Here is a 20,108-nt window from a genome sequence, read left to right on the forward strand (position 1 = left end):
TATTATGTTTCCTAATTTTGTTTCTTTTTATTTCTCAAGTATTTTTAGACATCTTTATTCCTCTCTTCCCTCTAACCGTCTGAAGCTCTACTTGGTACTTCTGTTTTACCATAACTTACTGTAAACATACACACTAAAATATCTAAACATATTTTTATCAAAATAAAAATGGAGTATAGTAAATACATAAAATCAGATTCAAAACAATGTTTACAACAAACAAAACTATTTAAATTATTACAGTGTACTTTGGTGTTTCTGGTTTGGGAAGAAGACTTGGAGTAAACTTAATAATTGCTGCTATTTACTGAGTGGCTACTATGCACCAAACAGGATGCATACCTTTTGTTAATTCATTTAATCTTCCCAACTCTGTAATAAACCTTTTTATATACTACACAGACTCAGAGAATTTTATTAAAGTGCCCAAAGTTACACAGATTACAGATAAAAATATCATGGTTCAAGCTTGGGTCTGCCAAATTCCAGAGCCAAAGCTCCTCTGCTTCTCAAACGCTTTTCCCTTTCCACGGTAAAAATGTAAGAGCACATTTAGCTGGGAGGGGTGTGCATGTTTATGAGAACAGATAATAGAAAGTTGTCTTTCTCAGTATCTCTCATCAGACAAAATTTTAAATATAGAGAAGGAAAAGAAAATATCATGATAGATGAAATCTAGAAAAACAGAAACGTGCTAAAGGATGGCCTGGAAGGAAGGGACAGCTGGAGTGGTATGAGAAGGAAGTCAAAGAGACAGAGAAAGTCAACCTATTTTGAGTGAAGGGAACAGACAGGAGATGAGCAAAGACAAAAGAGACCGTGTGGGTAGGTGTCATCAGTTAGAGGGCAAGTCACTGGAATTTGATCAATCGACAAGAATTTATTTACTGGACTCCAGGGCACTGTGGGAGATACTAAAGAATGTAGAGTTATTTGGGGAATGATAATGGTGTAGACAAGACAGATGGCTTAATGCTGAAGGAAAAGGCTAGAGACAGGAGGCAGAAGTAAATAAGTAAAGGCAATCCCCATGTAAGCTAGCTTGCATATCAATCTGGAATTTCTGTGGGAATGGTTAAGACATAGAGGAAGTGCTAGGGCTGCTATTGAATTATAGGAAAAGATTTGTAGGCAGAAAGAGGAAGATGCCAAATCACCTACTGCTTTTGTGTAAATTAAAAGATTATTAAAAATTAATGAAAATATACCCACATGTACATACACACTACAGACAGTGCTTTACATCCTCCTTCCAAATGTAAACGTGGCCGTTTGGCTGAGAATGGGTAGGTCCTGATGAACATGACTAATATTGAATAGGTCTGACCTCCTCAGAAGGCACCAGGAAGTCTGTTGGAGAAAATTACAAGCAAGACTTAAAAGGTGCCTAAAGACATTCAACAATGTAATGAAGATGGATCTCCATTTGTTAAAGTGCAAGGAAGTCAAGGTTAGTTGGTGCTAGTGGACATGGAACCCAGTTCAGAAGCATGAGAGGAAATGAGCTTTCTGGGTAGACCCTTACTATATTATATGTAATAGACTCTCAAATGTGCATTCATTTACTCTGAAGTATCTGCTGAGTATCTTCTATAATAAATATGATAGCTGCCAGAAGTCTGCCTACATTCTAAGCTACTTACATTCATTATCTCATCAAATCCTCACAACCATAATATGTAGTTGTTGTTATTTTCTCTATTTCAAAAATTAGAAAAATGAGATGCAGACATGTTATGTAACTTGCCCAAGATCCCATATTCAGTAGGTGGAAGAGGAGATTCACATCTTAATCTCTGTTATATTTCTTTTACCCTGAGACAGGCACATTTTAGGTACTGGGGATATAAAAAGTAATATTTAGCAGTCCTTGTTCTTGTGAAGCATATAGACTAGCTGGGAGACAGAAAGCCAAACAAACAGTTGTAACATGATAAAGTATTTACTGTAACAAGCACATACTGAGTGAATGAGTAAAGAAATACCCAAATTTGCCCTGGGGTGTCAGAAACTACTTGAGCATAGACTTTAAGGATCAACAATTGTTTCCTAGGGGATGCAGGCACAGATGGAATTTTAATACATACAGAGCAGTGCATACAAAGACCCAGAGGTAGCAAAGAGTTTGAACCACTTAGGAAACTCTAAGGAGATCAGAAAGACTGAAACCTATAATGCAGAAGTACAGTATCAGATGAAGCTAGAGAGGCAAGCACTTGTATGTAAAGCTAAAGAATATGGTTATATCCTGTAGGAGTTGGAGAATCACTGAAGTCAGTGCTGTGAAGAGTTTGGTCAATAAAAGAGATTCTACATGGTATTATATCAGAGTCCATAAAGCTATAAAAACTCAAGGACTGAAGATGTCCTAAGGGTCACGGCTAAGTGGCAATGGCAGCATTACAAATGGAAGACTCCACTGGCTATTTGAGGGCAGGTGGTAGGAAGGCAGCCGCATGCTCCAGAGACCTGGGCCCAATGCACTAGAGGCTGCACCAGGGGTGGAGACACCTTGCACATAACTGCCTTAGCCAATTATTTCATTCATACATTTGTTCATCCAATACACACATGCTAGGCAGCAATAGCCTTGGTAGCATCAATATTTCATTAGCAATACCCAACATAATGATGGACAGCCTTTGAAATCCATAGCTAACCTCCTGGAAATTGACTTCAGGTATGACGTTGGTGAGGACCTGTTTAGAGATTTGTGGAACAGCAGTCAAATACTACTTGGAGAATGCCAGTAGTAAGTGTCCTGGACGACACTATCTGAAGTATCTGGGGTGAGCAGGGATGAGCCTATCTGTACCAATTCCCCAAAGCTCTGGGCACTGCGATAATCCAACAAATCTCAGACAACAGGCACAGTTTAACACTTTTGAGAGAAGGGGGATTTGCAGGAAACAACCACACTCTTTTATACACCCAACAGAAGACAGCATCTAGAGTATAAGTAGCAAAATTCCAATTATATATAGCCAAGAATAATTGAACAGACTCCCTGGGTTATAGAATTGAGATACTTCCTCCCAGTGGGACAGAGATCAAAAGATTTTTTGTAGAGGCTCAAGTCATATATGTTTGTATGTAAATGCATATGTTTATATAGTAAATGGATGTTGTCATTTCATTCTTGCCACCAATTAGCTATTTGGCCATAAACAAGCTGCTTCCCTTCCCTGGGTTTCAGCTTTCTCATCTACAACATGAAAAAGCTGGATCTGATGATCTCTAAGGTCCCTTCCAGCTATAATATTTTATTAGGATTCCAGATGGTTACTGGGGATGATAAAATTTTTTGTCAACTTATAATTATGTTGTGTAAAATTATTACGACATTAGATTTTTCTCCTCTTAGGAATTGCCGTGTGAAAATGACCCAACAAATGCAGAATTTACATCTTTCTCAGTCAAAAAAACATAGCGCCCCATCGTCTCCCAGTGCTGCCAAACGCCTGTACCGGAACCTCTCTGAGAAACTGAAAGGGAGCCACTCTTCGTTTGATGAAGCCTCTTTTAGAACAAGAACTGACCGGCTGAGTCTCAGAAAGACTTCGGTGGTAATAAAACTCTTTATTCTCATCTTGGTTTGATTAGTGCAGTTGTGTTTGGATTTAAGGAGATACTACGATGATCCACGTTTACTCCAGAACCTGACGTTTGCAAGTTTATAAATGTTGAAAGTCAGGTAAGGTAGGAACTGCACATATGTTAGTCGAAGTTTAAGTGACTGTGAGATTTTCCCTTTCTTTTTCTTAATTTCTTTTCCTTTATTTCCCTTAGTTTTTCTTTCTCTAATAGACCAAAGAGCCCACAAAATAGCAGCTTGACAAATATGGAGTTTGAGATTAAATAGGCTTTCTGAGAGATCCAGTGTTCATTCAAATCCAGTGTTCATTCAAATATTGAATGAACAATGAACAATATTTTATTTACTTATTTGTAATGTATACCCCATATGCTTTCCAAAGGCATTCAAGACAGAATCCAGGCAAAAACAAAAAAAAATGCAAATGTATTATACAATGGTAAATAAATCAATAGCGATGGTGATTGTGGGGGACAGCAAGGGAGCAAGAAAGGGAAAAAGAAAGAAAGAAGGAAGGGGAGGAGGGTGGGAGGGAGGAAGGAAGGAAAAAAACTGGAAAAAGAAAATAGTGGGGATGGAAAGAGAAATAGATATACCAAAAACCTAGGCAGATACAGTACCTAAAATTTGTCATTACATTTACCTCTGAGTTCCTAGTCAGTCAAAGCAGAAGGGGAAGGACAATTGGTAATAGCACTCCATTAGCTAATAACTGCAAGTATACCAAATGAATATCTTCCTGTTGCTAAGTCCTCCGGCTTCTATAAGATGTCATAGTGAATTATGTAATGGAGAATGAAGAGTGGCACTGGGGATGTTATAAACATTCTCACATAGCAGCTTCTTATACTGCCCCTCAGTAAAAGCTGAGGGCATAATATTATCATGCTCAGCAAGGGTATTTCTGCAGGGGGTAATGGCACCATTTGTTTGAGCTTAAAACAGAAATGAGCCCTAGCCTTTCCAGATAGAAGCGTACCAGAGTTTGCCAACACAAGCATATGGCGAAGGGAATGACTTAAGAGTGAGAGCAAGTATGGCACATGAGAAATTAGACAGACTAAGAATCACAAACAAATACACAACTGTGTTGTTTGGACAGGGCAGCATTTTAACTTTGCACTCATTTGTTTTCTAGTTTGTTTTCTCATTTCAAACTCATCTTCTGGGAGGGCTTGGTTGTGGCTGAGTTACGGCCTAAGCATCAGAGGCTGTTCAGCTTAGCAGATTGTCGACAAAACACTTTTCGGTTCAGCAGACTGCCATGTAGCAAAGAGAGCTGCATATCAAACAGTTCTATCCCCTGGGTCCCCTTTGTCAAAACAATCATTTGCATAATAGCTTTGTGTTTTCCTCCAATTTCATTCATGTGTGACGCACTCAGCTATGTCGACCTGTAGCCTTTGAATGGGAGAATTGAGTTTTGATGAGACTAAAAATAAAACCTGCCTACCTAAATATGTGGTTACTGAAGACCTTCCACATTTTAATCAGGCAACCCCTATGCTAGCTCAGGACCATTGGTATTTCAACATGTTTAAACACCTGGCAACTCTTGGAGAAGATACCAGATAAATGTATGAATAGTATATGTGTTGCTCTTATCCCACGAGCTACAGAAATATGTATTTGAGAGAATTCTAAAGCTTTTCTCCTTTGCTATTAATCCACTGAAAGAACTTTTCAAAGGAAAGATACTGTCTTTAGCTATTCTCTTCTATAGGTGATTTGTATCCTATGAATATTCAACTTTTGGCCCTCTCAGGCCCCAAAGCAATTGCCACCCATTCACTGAAACCTTCCCTGGACACCACCTCTTGAGCCCCTCACCTGAGGTCTCAGAAATGCCAGGTATTCAGTGGCTGGGGCTCAGGGTTGAGAAAGTGTAGAGATTAGTATAAAGGAGTCTAGGAGTTAGGGAGTCAGCCTGCAGGCAGTGTGGACCTACTAGAGATTTGTAAATAAGGAAGGGACATGTAGCAGTGTAAATTTTAGAAAGACTACTCGTATCAATATGGAGTAGGGATAGAGGAGACTAAGACTAGCAACAGGTAGGTCACTGCCATGATCTGGTAACAGTCTGAGAAACAGTCAAAACACAGGGACGGAAAGGGAGGGGATGAGTTTGAGAAACAGAGGAAGTGTATTCCAAGCTAGTCATAATTTAAATTACCTGTGCTGTGTTATCTATGCCAGCGTTTTCCAAACTGTGTTTGGTAGAACCTTATTCCAGGACAGTTAAAACAAATATAATGAAAAATATGTTCTGTGAAAAAATACTTGAAACAGGTCATATTTCTCACCTATTAGAGAGTCATAATTGCATGTTAAAATTACTAAAGGGCTTGAGAGGTCTTACAATAAAATAATGCAGTAACTTGGTTTAATCTAATGTTTACTAAATTCACTTGACCACATGCTACTTTCTTCCTAGAACACCTTATGATGGCCTACTGAACAGTATTCCACAGGAGACTGGTTTGAGAAAAACTGATGTTTGCTCTTATCTGTAGACTGTATACTATATTGTCTCAATGCATCTAAATACACAGATCTTTTCAATGTTCATTAAAAAAGATGGAGGGAGGGTCCAATAGTGTTTACTTTGGAGACCTTGGAATAAATAGCAGTTATACCACTTATAAGTGGGAATGCAGTCACTGAAGCAGTCCCTAAAATTCAAAACAGCTAGGCCATGAAGACAAGCTGGTCTATGAAATTGTGCGAACCTGCTTCATTCTCTTCCAGAACTTCCAGGGCAATGAAGCCATGTTTGAAGCAGTTGAACAGCAAGACATGGATGCTGTGCAGATCCTCCTGTATCAGTACACGTCGGAAGAACTAGATCTCAACACACCTAACAGTGAGGGGCTGACACCTCTGGATATCGCCATCATGACCAACAATGTGCCCATTGCTAGGATTCTTCTGAGAACAGGGGCCCAAGAAAGTCCACACTGTAAGTAAACTCAAGAATAAAACATGTACTATTAAGGCCAGACCGCAGCTTTATGCCACCGAAATAGCCATTGCTGGCCCTTAGAATGAATGGTTGACTAAGCATAGGCGCTGAAATCCTTTACATGTTTTCATGAACTTTCATGCAAACAGTGATAGTGTTTATCAGTCTAAGCATCAAGTTACGTTCTAAATAGAATACACAGAATGTTATTGAAAAGGAACCTCAAAGGAACTTCCTCGTAAGAATTGAATGCAAGTTTTAAGATATGTGAAAGACTCCAAGTGAGGCTATAGCACAGGACATATACATAGAAAAAAGAATGAGATAGAAAAGAGAATGAGTATGTGTGTGTTAATGGCTTTCTGTCCACAGTCAACATGGTGGTTCCATTCATTCATTCACTCATTCAACAAACAATGAGGAAAGGGCATGTTCTAAGTACTAGGAATGCAGTGGTGAACAAGACAAAAATCTCTACGCTCAAAGAACTTACGTACTAGGGGAGGAGATTTCCAACAATCAAGTAAATAGATAAATTAATATATAAATTCAAATAGTGATAAATACGATGAAGAAAATAAAGTGAATGAATGGGTGGAGATTGATGGAGTGGGGACTATTTTAATAGGGTTGGGCAAGAAAAGCCTCTCTAATGCAGTGACATTTGAGCCTAGTCCTAGGCAATATCAAGGAATGAGCTATGAGAAGATATGGGGTCAAATTTTAGGCAGAGTGAATGGCAAACACTCAGAAAGGTTCTGAGGCAAGTAGGAATGGGACTGCCATATCTGAAGAACAAGAAGGCCAGTGTGGCTAAAGCAAAATGAACATAGGGGAGAGTGATGGCTGAGGGACAAGTCACAGGGACCAGACCATACAGGAGCAGATCAGCCAAGGTGAGAAGTTCCACTTTGATTTTAAGTGTGATGGGGAGACAGTGGTACAGTTTAAGCAGATGAAAGACATATTCTGGGGACTTCCCTGGCAGTCCAGTGGTTAGGACTCGGTGCCGTCACTGCTGGCGCCCAGGTTCAATCCTTGGTCAGGGAACTAAGATCCTACAAGCCGCGTGGCATGGGAAAGAAAGAAGGAGGGAGGGAGGGAGGGAGGGAGGAAGGAAGACATATTCTGCTTTATATTTTAAAAGATCACTACAGGGCTTCCCTGGTGGTGCAGTGGTTGAGAGTCAGCCTGCCGATGCAGGGGACGCGGGTTTGTGCCCCGGTCCGGGAAGATCCCACATGCCACGGAGCGGCTGGGCCCGTGAGCCATGGCCGCTGGGCCTGCACGTCCGGAGCCTGTGCTCCGCAACGGGAGAGGCCACAACAGTGAGAGGCCCGCGCACCGCAAAAAAAATAAATACATAAAAATAAAAAAATAAAAGATCACTACAGCCGTCTGTGGAGAATACACAGTGGTTAGGGCAACTGTGAAACTGTTAAAAACAATTAGGAGGCTATTCTAATGGTCCAGGAGACAGATGCCAGTTGCTTGGACTAGCACCATAGTGACATTGATGGTGACATTGATGGTGAGCAGCGGTGGAATTCTGAATGTATTTTTTAACGGCTTTATTGAGACATAATTCACATGCCATACAATTCAATGGTTTTTAGTATATGCACAGACTTGTGCAACCATCACCACAGTCAATTTTAGACCGTTTTCATCCCCCCAAAAGAAACCCCATACCCTTCGGCTATCTCACCCCAACCTCCCCACTCCTCCCAGCCTTGGGCAACCACGAATCTACTTTCTGTTTCTATAGATTTGCCTCTTCTGGACATTTCATATAAACGGAATCACATCGTATGTGGTCTTTTGTGAATGGCTTCTTTCTGGATGTATTTTGAAGTAGAGCTGATAGTACTTACCACAGGGAACTGCTCTCAGGTCATAGACCCCGCCCAGGAGTGGATGGGATAAAATCATATAGCCCTTGCCCTGTGCCAGGCACTATTCTGAGCACTTTACATGTATTGACTCCTTGAATCCTCACACAACGTTCTGAGGGAGGCACTCATATTCCCTTAGGTGCAAACTCTCTGACCCAATGACCACAATGGCTCTGAGCCACAGTTTTTATGTTTCCTAAAAGAAAAAAGTAAACTCATCAAATTGTTAGTTTCACTAATACTGATTCACTCACTTCCAAGCGGTGAGACCCAGAAGGCTGAAAGAGAAGCAAGCAAATATATAATTAGAGGTCACACCTCTGCTCCTAAATTTCATAAACCCCTGCCACCCAAAAACTAGGTACAGAGGCAGAACCTTGTATCATAAAACTCTTTATTTTAAAAATGCTAGACTCACCACATCCATGTCAAAAAGAATGAGGACTTGGGTTCAGTAGCATTGGGGCTCTTCAATAAGAGCTCCATCATCAAAGTGCTGCTTCTTTTTAGTGGAACTGGAGGATTTGGAGGGATGGGCAAATAAGGATGGAAGAAATCAAAAAGGTTTATTTGCTGCCTTCCAATTTATGTTGCAATAACGTCTGTCCTAAAGATGCAGTGAGAGAGCGGTGGAGAGCGAATCAAGGGGTCTGAACATAGAGAATGCAGACTGAGCCCCATTCTATAGGAACAAGGAGACCATTCATCCAGATGTTGCCTGCACTGAGCTGGATGAAACATTAGTCTTACTTACCTGAGACGCTGCAAAGAATTTCTGCATTTTCCATGAAACCAGTAATACTCCCAATCTCCCCAATCCCCCTTGTGCATAATTAAATCTCCATAAAATAACCCAAGTACTAAATATTTAGTTAAACCGAAAGCAAATTCATTCAAAAGATCCCTGGTTTTTCTCATTCCCTGTGGGACGGTAACCACATTACCATCACAAACTTGTAAAGGACAGTGAGAGAGAAACTCAGGTTTTAGCTTCTAGGAAATATGACACCGAAGTCACCTTGGCCACCCAAAAAGTTAAAGAGATAGGATCATGTACAGACTCCCACATGTATAAAAATGGCAAAGGACTATTGATTGAGAAACTATGAAATCTCCACAAACATTATCTCCAGTTTTCACACTAGCCCTTCAGGATGATGTTATTACCTCCATCTTGAAGAAGAGGAATTCGTGATTCTGAGAGGTTAAGTGACTGACCAAAGGTCACACATCTAGCAAATGAATAGGGATGTCAAGGATTCAAGTCCAAGTGTGTGAGATACCATGCCTGGAATCCTGCTGCGCAAACTCACTGTCTTTCCAAGTAACTAATAAAGAAGGCTGTGGCCGCTGGGCCCCTGGACCTTTCCCTTTGTGCCTTTGCTAAAATCCTATGCTGTATTTCTTTGTGCTGCTCTGTGAGCTGAGATGCCATTCCTGTTGAAAAAAGGCAGGACAGAAGCACACAGTCTGTTTTCAGGGATTTTTAATTCACTTTATGTATCAAGTACCAGAGAAATCAAATTGCTTCTGTGCATGAGTATGAGCCAGCCCATGAGGAAAACCGGAGTCTCCCAGCTAGAACCAGATAAGCAAGCACCCACTGCAAACTGATCCCCAGAAGCTGCAGAGGCAGGATAGAAGAATGAGGTCTTAAGTTCTCAGAGTATTTTACACATTGCAAAAATGCTTTTGCTTGCATCATCTCACTTGATCCTGACCACTGGCTTGTGAGATGAGAGTTAGTTTCCTCGTTTTGATCAACGAGGAAACTGAAATAAAGACAAATAATTCATCCAGTGCTCCAAAGCTAATAAGTGGTGGACCCATGATTTGAACCCAGATCTTCTGTATTGTTTTGGTATTTGTGGAAAAGCATTAGCACACTCACTGTCACACTGCAGATGTTCAATCCCTTCCTTCCCTGACTCTCCATCTGTCCTCTTCTAATGCCTGTTAAATATTTCAGGATTTCTAATAGGGTAAATTTTCTGTCTTCCCTTCCCCTGTGTGTTCCCTTCTGAAAACAGCCCAATACTCTTTTCACTATGCCAACCAAAGATCCTGACGTAACTCAGAAGAAAGTCCTCTGTAATTCTCTCCCTTTCGTAACAGGAATCACAAAGACACAGATAAGTTTAGGGATTTACCTCCTAAGCCACTGGTCAGGCATGTCTTCTGGGCTTTAGCCCCTGAAATCATAGAGCTATATGAAGGTGTTCTGAATAAACATGGCTTGAAATTCAACCATGTACATTTCCTTATTCATAAGGAAAGTTCCAGAAGTGGCCACCCAAATTTGCACACTGCCCCAAGTTTAAATATACACAGAACCTCAGCCTGCTCATTAGATGAATCTACTATCTTTATTCGGCAACTTTTTTCTGTTCCTCCCACCTTTAGGTAAGCAGCACAAAGTAATATTCATTCCTTCTAGGAGAAAACATTAGCCATTGTTGAAGCAGAATCCCACATACGTGTGCCAAGCTCAGGAAACAGGCCCAGAATCTAAAAGGACTAGCGCTAGGAAAGTTAATGTACAAAGGTACTACAGGATACCTGGGGGCTATACTTTTGATTTTTTCATCCATTCAGTATCCCACTTGCCATAACTCATACTCAGTTGAACAACGGCTGAGAAAGACTTGCTCCATAACTGAAAGTCCCTTGTCATAAACCCCTCCCTTATTCTAACTCATATCCTGCCTCTACCCTCGAATCACACTTCAACAGTCTCCAGGACGAACACACCGAATCATCAATGAGGTCCTTGCCTTTCTGAGGCTGCTATCTATTTGGCATCATTTCGGCTCTATAAACAGTAACCGTAAAGAAACTAGTTCTTTTTGGATACCTACCATGTGCAAATCTGGTCACTCACATGGATGTTATCTCATCTTTTGACCACAATACCTGGCACATATGTAGGTGCTGATAAATTTTCAGTTGAATTTTAAGCCCTGCCTAATACTGCTGGGAACTGCAGGTATTGAATTTTAGCACACACACACACACACACACACACACACACACACACATACACTATGTGTACAGTGCACATGCACACATACATACATGCACTTGCACACACAATGTATGAAGAAAACTTTGTCTTCAAGTAAGTTACACTGTGGGGAACCTGTTGTTGTTGCCATTATTGTGTTTTGCAGGCATTGTTTTGAAATATGGTTGCAGACGTAGCCTGACTGTTTTTATTTCTACACCGATTAATAATATGGCAGAACGCTCCTCATTTTTAGTCTTTCTGCCCTTTCCTCTAGCTGCATTCTCCCTTCTCTCTAGACCCTTTCCTCTCTCTCTCTGCAATCCTTTGTGAACCCCTCTCTCTCACTTTCCCTTGAATACTGCCTGTGGAACTAGGAAATGTCTCCCAGAATTAGTTATGTTCAGTTACTTCATAAAATATGATCGCAGAGTAGCTGTCAGCTGAGTGTGGTGCAGACACCAATGTTAAAATTTTGGCAGACTGGTCAGGATGCACCACTATTTCTGCAGTAGTCAAGGGTCCGTGTTGGTGCTGGGACTGGTTCAGGGCACGTCTAAGAGGTGTGACTATAAACTAATGAGGCTGGCTTTATGTAAACAAACACACCAGAAAGTCTACAATCCACTCAAATGTTATCCTTTAAGAGGGTCCACATGGGAGACCCCACACTTGCTCCAACAGTGCTGCCATTGCTCTAAATGCTTTTGGATTTGTCCTCAGAGCCAGTTTATGAGAAAATCTGACTCATTGCTTAGAGTCACATCTGATTTTTGTTCCAAAACAGCACTGCTCAGCGTCATCACCCTCCATGTTCACCAGTCGTGGTTTCCAATGATTTAGAGAGGTTTCCTGAAATCAAATCCACCTTCAAAAGACAAAGATTTGCAACCATTAAGACTACGTAAAGAACAAGCCTTAGGCGGGTTGCTAGAATGCGTCCCCAGATATTTTTATCTGCTTCATTAAAATAGGTGTAAAAATCCTCACCCTGACTTACAAACTTGCTCCTTCTCAAACCTCATCTCATACTGCTCACCCCTCACCTGTGATACACCAGCCTCCATTCCATTCCTTGAACACTCCTCACTATCTAATTAGAAGGCCTTTGGACTGCTATTCCCTATGCTTGAAATGATCAAGTGCTTTTAATCTTGATCATTACTCGGTCTAACTCCTTCTTATCATTTCACCTTAAATGTCACATCTTCAAGAGAGGCTTTCTTTGGCCACCAAATCCAAAGTCTAAAGTTACTTTCTAATCACATCACTTTATTTTAGTTTTCTGCATAGCGCTGAAATCACTGTATGATATTCTTCTCCAGGTTTTGATTTCCTTATTTTCTGCCTCCCCTGTGTTAGAATGTAAACTCCACAAGAGCAAAATTTGTCTCATGTGTCCCTGTATCCCCAGCAAACAGAAGGCACTCAAAAAATGTGTGTTTAATTGAACTGAATAAATGCCAAGGCTACTCTCACTTGTTTTGAAGGGTGTGACTATATTACTAATTTTGAAGGGAATGATTTTAGTAAATATTAAGTGAATTTATCTCTTTTTGTTTGTTTCCAAATAATTATTTAGACATCAGGTGGCCATAGCCTAAGTTCCAGTCACTTGCTCTTCAAGAGCTGATAACTGTCCTTTCATTCTTTTATTTTTAAATTTTAAATATACGTGCAACACAGAATATATTCTCCTTGCCAAAAATTAAAACATATAAAGTTTAAAGATACCTTTGTTGGCCCACCCAACACATATATGTGCACATGCACACACTCACTATCGAGGTTCCTGTCCCTCAGTTCTGCCAACGTAACCACTGCTATCCTCTGAAGGCATGACTGAGCCAGAGGATCCACTGCCAGGCTTACTCAGAGTGACTGCTGGTGAGACCTGTGTCCCTTCCTGCATGGGCCTCTCCATAGGGCTGCTCCTTAACATGGCAGTTGGCTTCCCAGAGCAAATGATTTAAGAAAGACAAAGAGACCAACCAAGATGGAAGCAACAGTCCCTTTTCTAACCTAACATCAGTGGTGATATATTATCATATTTGCTGAATCTTGTTATCTCGATGACCAACATAGATCAGCCCTGGTACAGGGTGTGAAAACTAGGAGACAGAGATCACTAGGGGCCCTCTTGAAGGCTGGCTACTCCACTACCTATCTAAGATGGTTGAGAATTAAATGTAATAGGTTTAAAACATTTCCCTGGCACATTGTAAATGGTCAAAAAGATTGTTAGCCAATATAACTTGCAGAAACGAAATAAAACAAACCCAAGATCTCCTGGTAGAAAATTTAAATATTTTACCCATCTGTTGTCTAGTGTTGTGAAAACACTGTCCAATATAGGCACTTTTTGAAGTATGTAGGATTTTATGTTCTAAAACTATACTAACATAGACATATGACTGTTGGTACTTGAAATGTGTCCAGTCCAAATTAAAATGTGTTTTAAATGTAAAACTTACACTGAATTTTCAAGACTTAAGTACCAAAAAATATATAAAATATCTAATTAATAATTTTATACTGATTGCATGTTGAAATGATAATGTTTGGATCTGTTAACTAAAATATATTATGCAAATTAATTTCACCTATTTCTTTTTGCTTTCTTAATGTCACTACTAGCCAATTTTAAGTGATGTGACTCACACTGTATTTCTATTGGACAGCATCGAAAAATCAGCAGAAGATACAGCTATCTTATTTCATATTTAAACTCCCTATGATGTCATTGGGTAATCTGCTTTGGATTTTCTAAATAATTTCTTCAGGTGTTTTGTGTGTTTGTTTCAGAGAAAATGTCCATTTGCCCCCCTGGAGCTGGGGAGACCTGGGCAGCAAGTCCCTTTCTATGTCAATGGCCTGGCTTCTTAAAGAGCAACAATTACAACTTAAACTATATAATATGGACTTCGTGAATCCACACTCTGCTGAAAATAGCAGAGAAAAACATTCCAGAGCCCTATGTCCAGGGTGTAATGAGTTCTAGGAGAAGAAAGCTCACAGTAATTAAAATGAAACACTTTATCTCCAAATCACTAAAACTTTTCGGAAACCACACTCTCAAAGTCCTTGGGAAAACTTGAAAATAAGACAACAGGTTGAGGTCCAGGTGAAGCCAAAGTGAATTTTGAGCCCTGACCCTTATCAGGACAGGTAAACTGCAACTTACGCTTTGAGTTTTTGAATTAAAAAACATTTAATTATTAAAATACCTCCATATTATTTCCTTTGACATTCCTAGCTGAAAACAAGTCAGTTGTGAGGTTGTTAGGAGGTTGTCATTTATGATCAGCAAAGATAAATATTATTAACTGCTATTCTTGGTTGCCCAGAGGATATTGGCTTATAATCAAGGGTTATACCTAAGTGACCTTGTTTTCTCCTTTGAAATAACAGGGTTGAAATTGACATGACTTAGTATATAATATATTTCTGATGGTAGCTAGAACAGAAAATTTTTATCTGGGGCAAGAGATTTTTTTTTTTTTTTTGGATGGAAGAACACAGAGCTATTTTACAAAAACAAGTATTTGATTTATTTTTGTGTGCCTCTTAAAAATACAACACAGACTAATAGGTTTAATAATAATAATACAAACCTCTGCTAACTGACAGTCTTCTATGTAAGATTATCACAAGGCCGCCTTGGTGACTTCCCCTCATGAAGGAAATCATACAGGGCCAAAGGTACTATAGGAAGAGGCACTCAAGGATGATTGTAAGGATCCTTCTAACACTGAGGTTAAATGATTGTCTTGGTGCCCCATATTTCTCATCAATGAAAACAAGGAAAATGCCAATAACAATAGAAAAGTTGTTGCTACATTGCAAAATGGCGTATCATTAGTAATGGGCAAAGGTATTTCTTTAAGCAAGTCAAATGAACTGCTCCCTAAAAGCCTCAGTTAAAAATTAAAATTAGTTTACATTTTACCCTCATTATATTTTTCAAGCTTTAAGCAATTATCAACTAGGCCCAAATTCACCAATTGCAGGGCAAAGGCAAAATTAAGAAATGTAAGGATAGTAAGTAGTTGGCAATCAGTAGGTTAGATTTTTTTTTTAAGTTTTTTTTTATGTGGACCATTTTTTAAAGTCTACTGAATTTGTTACAATATTGCTTCTGTTTTATGTTTTTGGTTTTTTGGCCATGAGGCACGTGGGATCTTAGCTCTCTGTCCAGGGATTGAACCCGCACCCCGTGCCTTGTAAGGTGAAGTCAGCCACTGGACCGCCAGGGAAGTCCAACAGGTTAGATTCTGATGGTGAAGAAAATCCACTTGGTCTGATTATTATTTATCTGAGGATTTAAACAGTAGCCATAATTGTATTCTTTGGACACCAAGTTCCTGCCCCTCCCCCCACTCCCACCCTGTAGTTAATTAGCTGGGCAGGTCTTATAACAAATGCCCACTCAGAAACACTGGGTGGTAGAAATGCTGTTGATAATTAAACACCACAATAGCACGGAGCCTATTTCAGGAGCCGCCAAGTGGTCTTGCCCCAGCCGGACAGCTCACCACACACTCACAGACCCTCTATTGTGCTGCCTATGACTGCCCAGAGGGATAGCTGCTTGCCTGGAGAAGGGATCAACTGCAGTAAGAGTGAAAAGACCAAAGCTTGCAAACAGATACAGGAGTTCTGGACTCAAAATATCCAGAGGGTAGAAGTGAAAAGAGAATGGACCCAAGGAAAAGGGAAGTGGATGGGCAGGAAAATTAATCACAAAATTGACATTAACCTTTCTAGTTTCTATAGCCAAACAGCCAACCAAAATGAGTTCACCAATCGTGTGCCAAATAGATAGCAATTAGAACACTGCAATACATAAAGAATAGGTTAATTTGCGTTCCATTTAGGTTTAGAGGAAGTTCACTAAATTTAAGGTTTTTAAGGAAACCTTGGATCATCATCCCACCTCCCTGGGTATCAGTTTCTTTACCTTTAAAAATAAGGGGGTTGAAAAGGTTCTCATTCTGGGGTGGAAAAAATAGGAATGGGGCTCCCCAAACAATTTCCAAGGTGTCAGAAACTTAACCAACACATCATTACTCAAGATAAAACTACAAATTCTAATATGATTATCATATTTACTTGATTTTCCTTAAAACATTAATCCAGTTTGTTAGGTTTGATTATCTAATACCGAAGAGATGCTTCTATTGGCAGTTATATAGGTCACTATTAATAGGGAGAAAAATGATTACTTTAAGTCAGCTGATTTGGCAGTCAATAAAGAAAATCCTTCAAAAGAGAGTGTTTTATTAAACTATTTAAAAATCCATAGGATAAAAATAATAAAAGGTTTGCTTGGTGAAATGGTTTGAAACCATTGGCTCAGTTACTGCCTCTCCAACTCGTGCATGGAATTACTTCTAACAGATGCAAGTGAGTAGGTATACTCCCAGGGGCATCTGGGAACTTAGCCTGGGGGAAGCGAGAGATCTATAAACTTTCTTTTTTTATCTTCATTTTTTAGGAAAATGTTCCATTCTTCTCCATAATAGAAGTGTTTGTTTTAACTTCTAAATAACTTGCTTTCATCAAAATCTGCATTGAAAATTTGATGCTCCAGAAAGACACACATATTTATTCTGAGGCTTCAGAGATGCCCACTGCACCCCATCAACACCACCACCATGCTATGCTGCATGTTAGGTATCTCACTTTGAGAAGCACAGGGACCTAAATGATTGGAAAACTTACTTGGCTATAAAATTCTGTGTATCTTCCTTGTTATTCTGTGAAGAGGTGAATGCTTTTCTTAAAGATACAGAATCCCTTTACCACTACAACTCAAATAACATCAGGTCTACAGTCTAGAAGTAAAGGCAAAGTCTAGAAACAAAATGTTTTGTGCTAGGAAAAGCAGGAAAAATTTCCAGGGGGAGCCAAGCATAGCTCAAGAGAAGCTGTCCATCTGAAATGCCACCTGGAATTCACACCAGTAATAACTGTTGTGGATATAAAAATTAATAGGGGGGATTTCATAGTATTAGAAAAATTTATTTTTATAAATCATGTGTCTATCACCCAAGTGTTGACGCATGCATGCAATTCAAACATCAGGCTTTCAATAAAAAGCTCACTGAATGACTTAGCAAAGACAATTCCCCCATTTTCTCCATAATTTGTAGTGGAAGAAGGAGGGGGCGAGAGTGTAGAGGGTGCAGTTACTGGGTCAATTAATCAACCTGAAAACTGTGACACAAACTCTGACGCCTAACCTATGTCTAAAAATACACAAATGTATACGAATTTGTTTTAAACTGTCAATGCCTATATTTAGGACCTTCCCAGCAAGGCTATAATGAGACTGTGTTTGAGGGCTTCAGTCACAGCAGACTCTAGCATTAATCTGAAGTTAGTTAAATTAACAGCATTTAGTACTGACCTGTCAATCTCACTGCTCCAGGAAATTGCACCTTGAGGCTGCTAATATTGCCAATTTTTCCACAGGAGTATGCGCCCATGTGTGTGTATGTGTATTTCTTTTCTCCAGAACCTCTATGTTCATACACCATCATTGCTTCCCTACATCCACAGCACTTATATTATCATTTATTCTGGCCTCCTTTAGCCTTCCCAAGGGATTCTGCATAGTGTAGCTGCTCAGTGAAAGAGTTTTTTAGCTTTATATTTGTTTGTTTATTTTTCTGTCATGGCTCATGACTGAGGCTTTAAAAAAAAGTGTGACAGTATTTAGAGTACATGATTGACTGCTATAGCAACATTCATTAACCATGACAAATCTGCAGCAAAACACAGTCCTGAGTGTTCTAAACAGCAACTTTAAAAAGAAAGAAGAAAGAAAGAAAAAGAAAAAGACTCAACTAATTTTTCATTGACCTCATCTATAAATAAATTTAGACTGATGGTGAGCAGGGGCAATAATAAATTAGTATTCGTTTCCTATAATTAATGCAAACATGCCTATATAACCACTTAATTTCCATTTCAAAATATATCTAACATTTTCACTTGCATTATCTTCATAATATTTTCTCTCTGGATTAGAAGAATGAAATGGTTGGATTTCTTTCCCACCCACCAGGGGGAAATATTGTTTTGGTCATGCAGAATGTCAACCACATGTTGGTGACAGATCCGCAGAACTTGACTCTGATCTGTTTCATTATTTGTATGATCCTCTACCACATGCCCATGCTAAGGCTGTCTTCTGTCTCTGTCACCAACCAGGAAGGGCTCCACTGAAGTGACCAAGTGACCACCTAGGCAGGCCCTCACATGCATGAGTGCTGCGAGTAAACAGCAAGAAGCAGACTCCCAACCTGACCTAAGAATTTGAAATGTTCTATCATTGACATGAACGTTCTCTCACACAAGGGAAGGTTGGGTAAACAATGTGATGTGAATCAAATAAAGATTATCACACACTGAATAAAACAGAAATATCAAGCCTGACAACCTCTCTCTGCAAGAGGAGCCAGTACAACTTGCTCTCCTGGGCATGGGCATCTCCAGAAACCGTTCCTCCAATCAGACCACAATCAAAGATCAAACTGATCAAAGATCAATGTCTGATCACACCCAAGTCACCCAACCATCAGGACTCACTAGCTCTACTGGGGCAGCAATAGTGGAACACTTTGTTAGCAATAAGTAAATTGATTAACAAGAACAAAATTACCACTAAGACACACATACAAAAATCTCTATGAGCTGGGAAGAATATAACAAACAAAAAACACCAAAAACAAAAAAACAAACATATTCTTCAGCAGAATGCAACTTGCCTCATGGACAACTTTTCTTAAGGCCTTCCTAGTCCTACAAAGCTTTTGCCCCTTAGGGTTTGTCCCTCTGAAGATCACGGAAACAAACGTGTGCGATGTGAAACAGAAGTGGGCCTCATACTAGTGGATTCTAATTAACTCTGCTAGGCAGCTGTCTGGGCCAGAGGGCAATGGGAATCTCTTAAGCTGATAGGTGTGCTATCAACTCGTGGTGTCACCAATTAGACCTTATCATAGTAAGATAGTTAATAATGAACATAGATTCCACTTTCCCCAGGCATTTTTAAAAACCCATAGTAGACTCTCAGATATCCTGCCAACGAAGTAGCATTTCCCCAGAAAGAAAAGGGAGTCACCCCTTTTTTTTCCCTTCAGTTGTCAGCCTGGAAAGCCGAGCAATGCACCTCAACACGCTGGTGCAGGAAGCCCAGGAGAGGGTGAGTGAACTGTCTGCTCAGGTGGAGAATGAAAGATTCAGCCTGGACAACACAGAGAAAGAGAAACAACTGAAAGCTTGGGAGTGGAGGTACCGACTCTACAGACGCATGAAAACAGGCTTTGAACATGCCAGTGAGTATAAGCAGAGGACTTGTACATTTAACTAGACTGAACCCTGGTTTGAGACAGCCAGGCCTTCTTGTACTGATTTTTTGCAGCTCTACAGGGTCATGGATGGCCGTTGTCAGCCTATGTGGAGCAAGGGCTCTGGGAGGCTGTAAAAGGATCTTTTGTCTTGCTTGATTTTCGGGCTCCTGATAGGTTCTCTGGCAACAGCCATGAGGCTTTAGTGCTGCTGGCTTCCCTCCACCACGTCATACTCATCTAGCACTTTCCACCCGCTACACCCTAATGCCTAATGACTTGGATGGTCTGATGC

General features: G+C 40.0%; 1 protein-coding gene across 1 annotated transcript in view; it reads left to right on the forward strand.

The window, feature by feature from the left end:
- Window positions 1-3,364: 3,364 nt before the first annotated feature.
- Window positions 3,365-20,108, forward strand: part of ANKFN1 (ankyrin repeat and fibronectin type III domain containing 1) — a 138,789-nt gene continuing 122,045 nt past the window's right edge. Inside the window, exons 1-3 of the mRNA XM_067715378.1 lie at window positions 3,365-3,566; window positions 6,344-6,554; window positions 19,607-19,801. Coding sequence (XP_067571479.1) covers window positions 3,381-3,566; window positions 6,344-6,554; window positions 19,607-19,801 — 592 coding nt within the window. The 5' untranslated portion in view covers window positions 3,365-3,380. The remainder of the gene's footprint in view (window positions 3,567-6,343; window positions 6,555-19,606; window positions 19,802-20,108) is intronic.

This window comes from Pseudorca crassidens, chromosome 19 (assembly GCF_039906515.1).
Source record: "Pseudorca crassidens isolate mPseCra1 chromosome 19, mPseCra1.hap1, whole genome shotgun sequence".
Lineage (NCBI taxonomy): Eukaryota > Metazoa > Chordata > Mammalia > Artiodactyla > Delphinidae > Pseudorca > Pseudorca crassidens.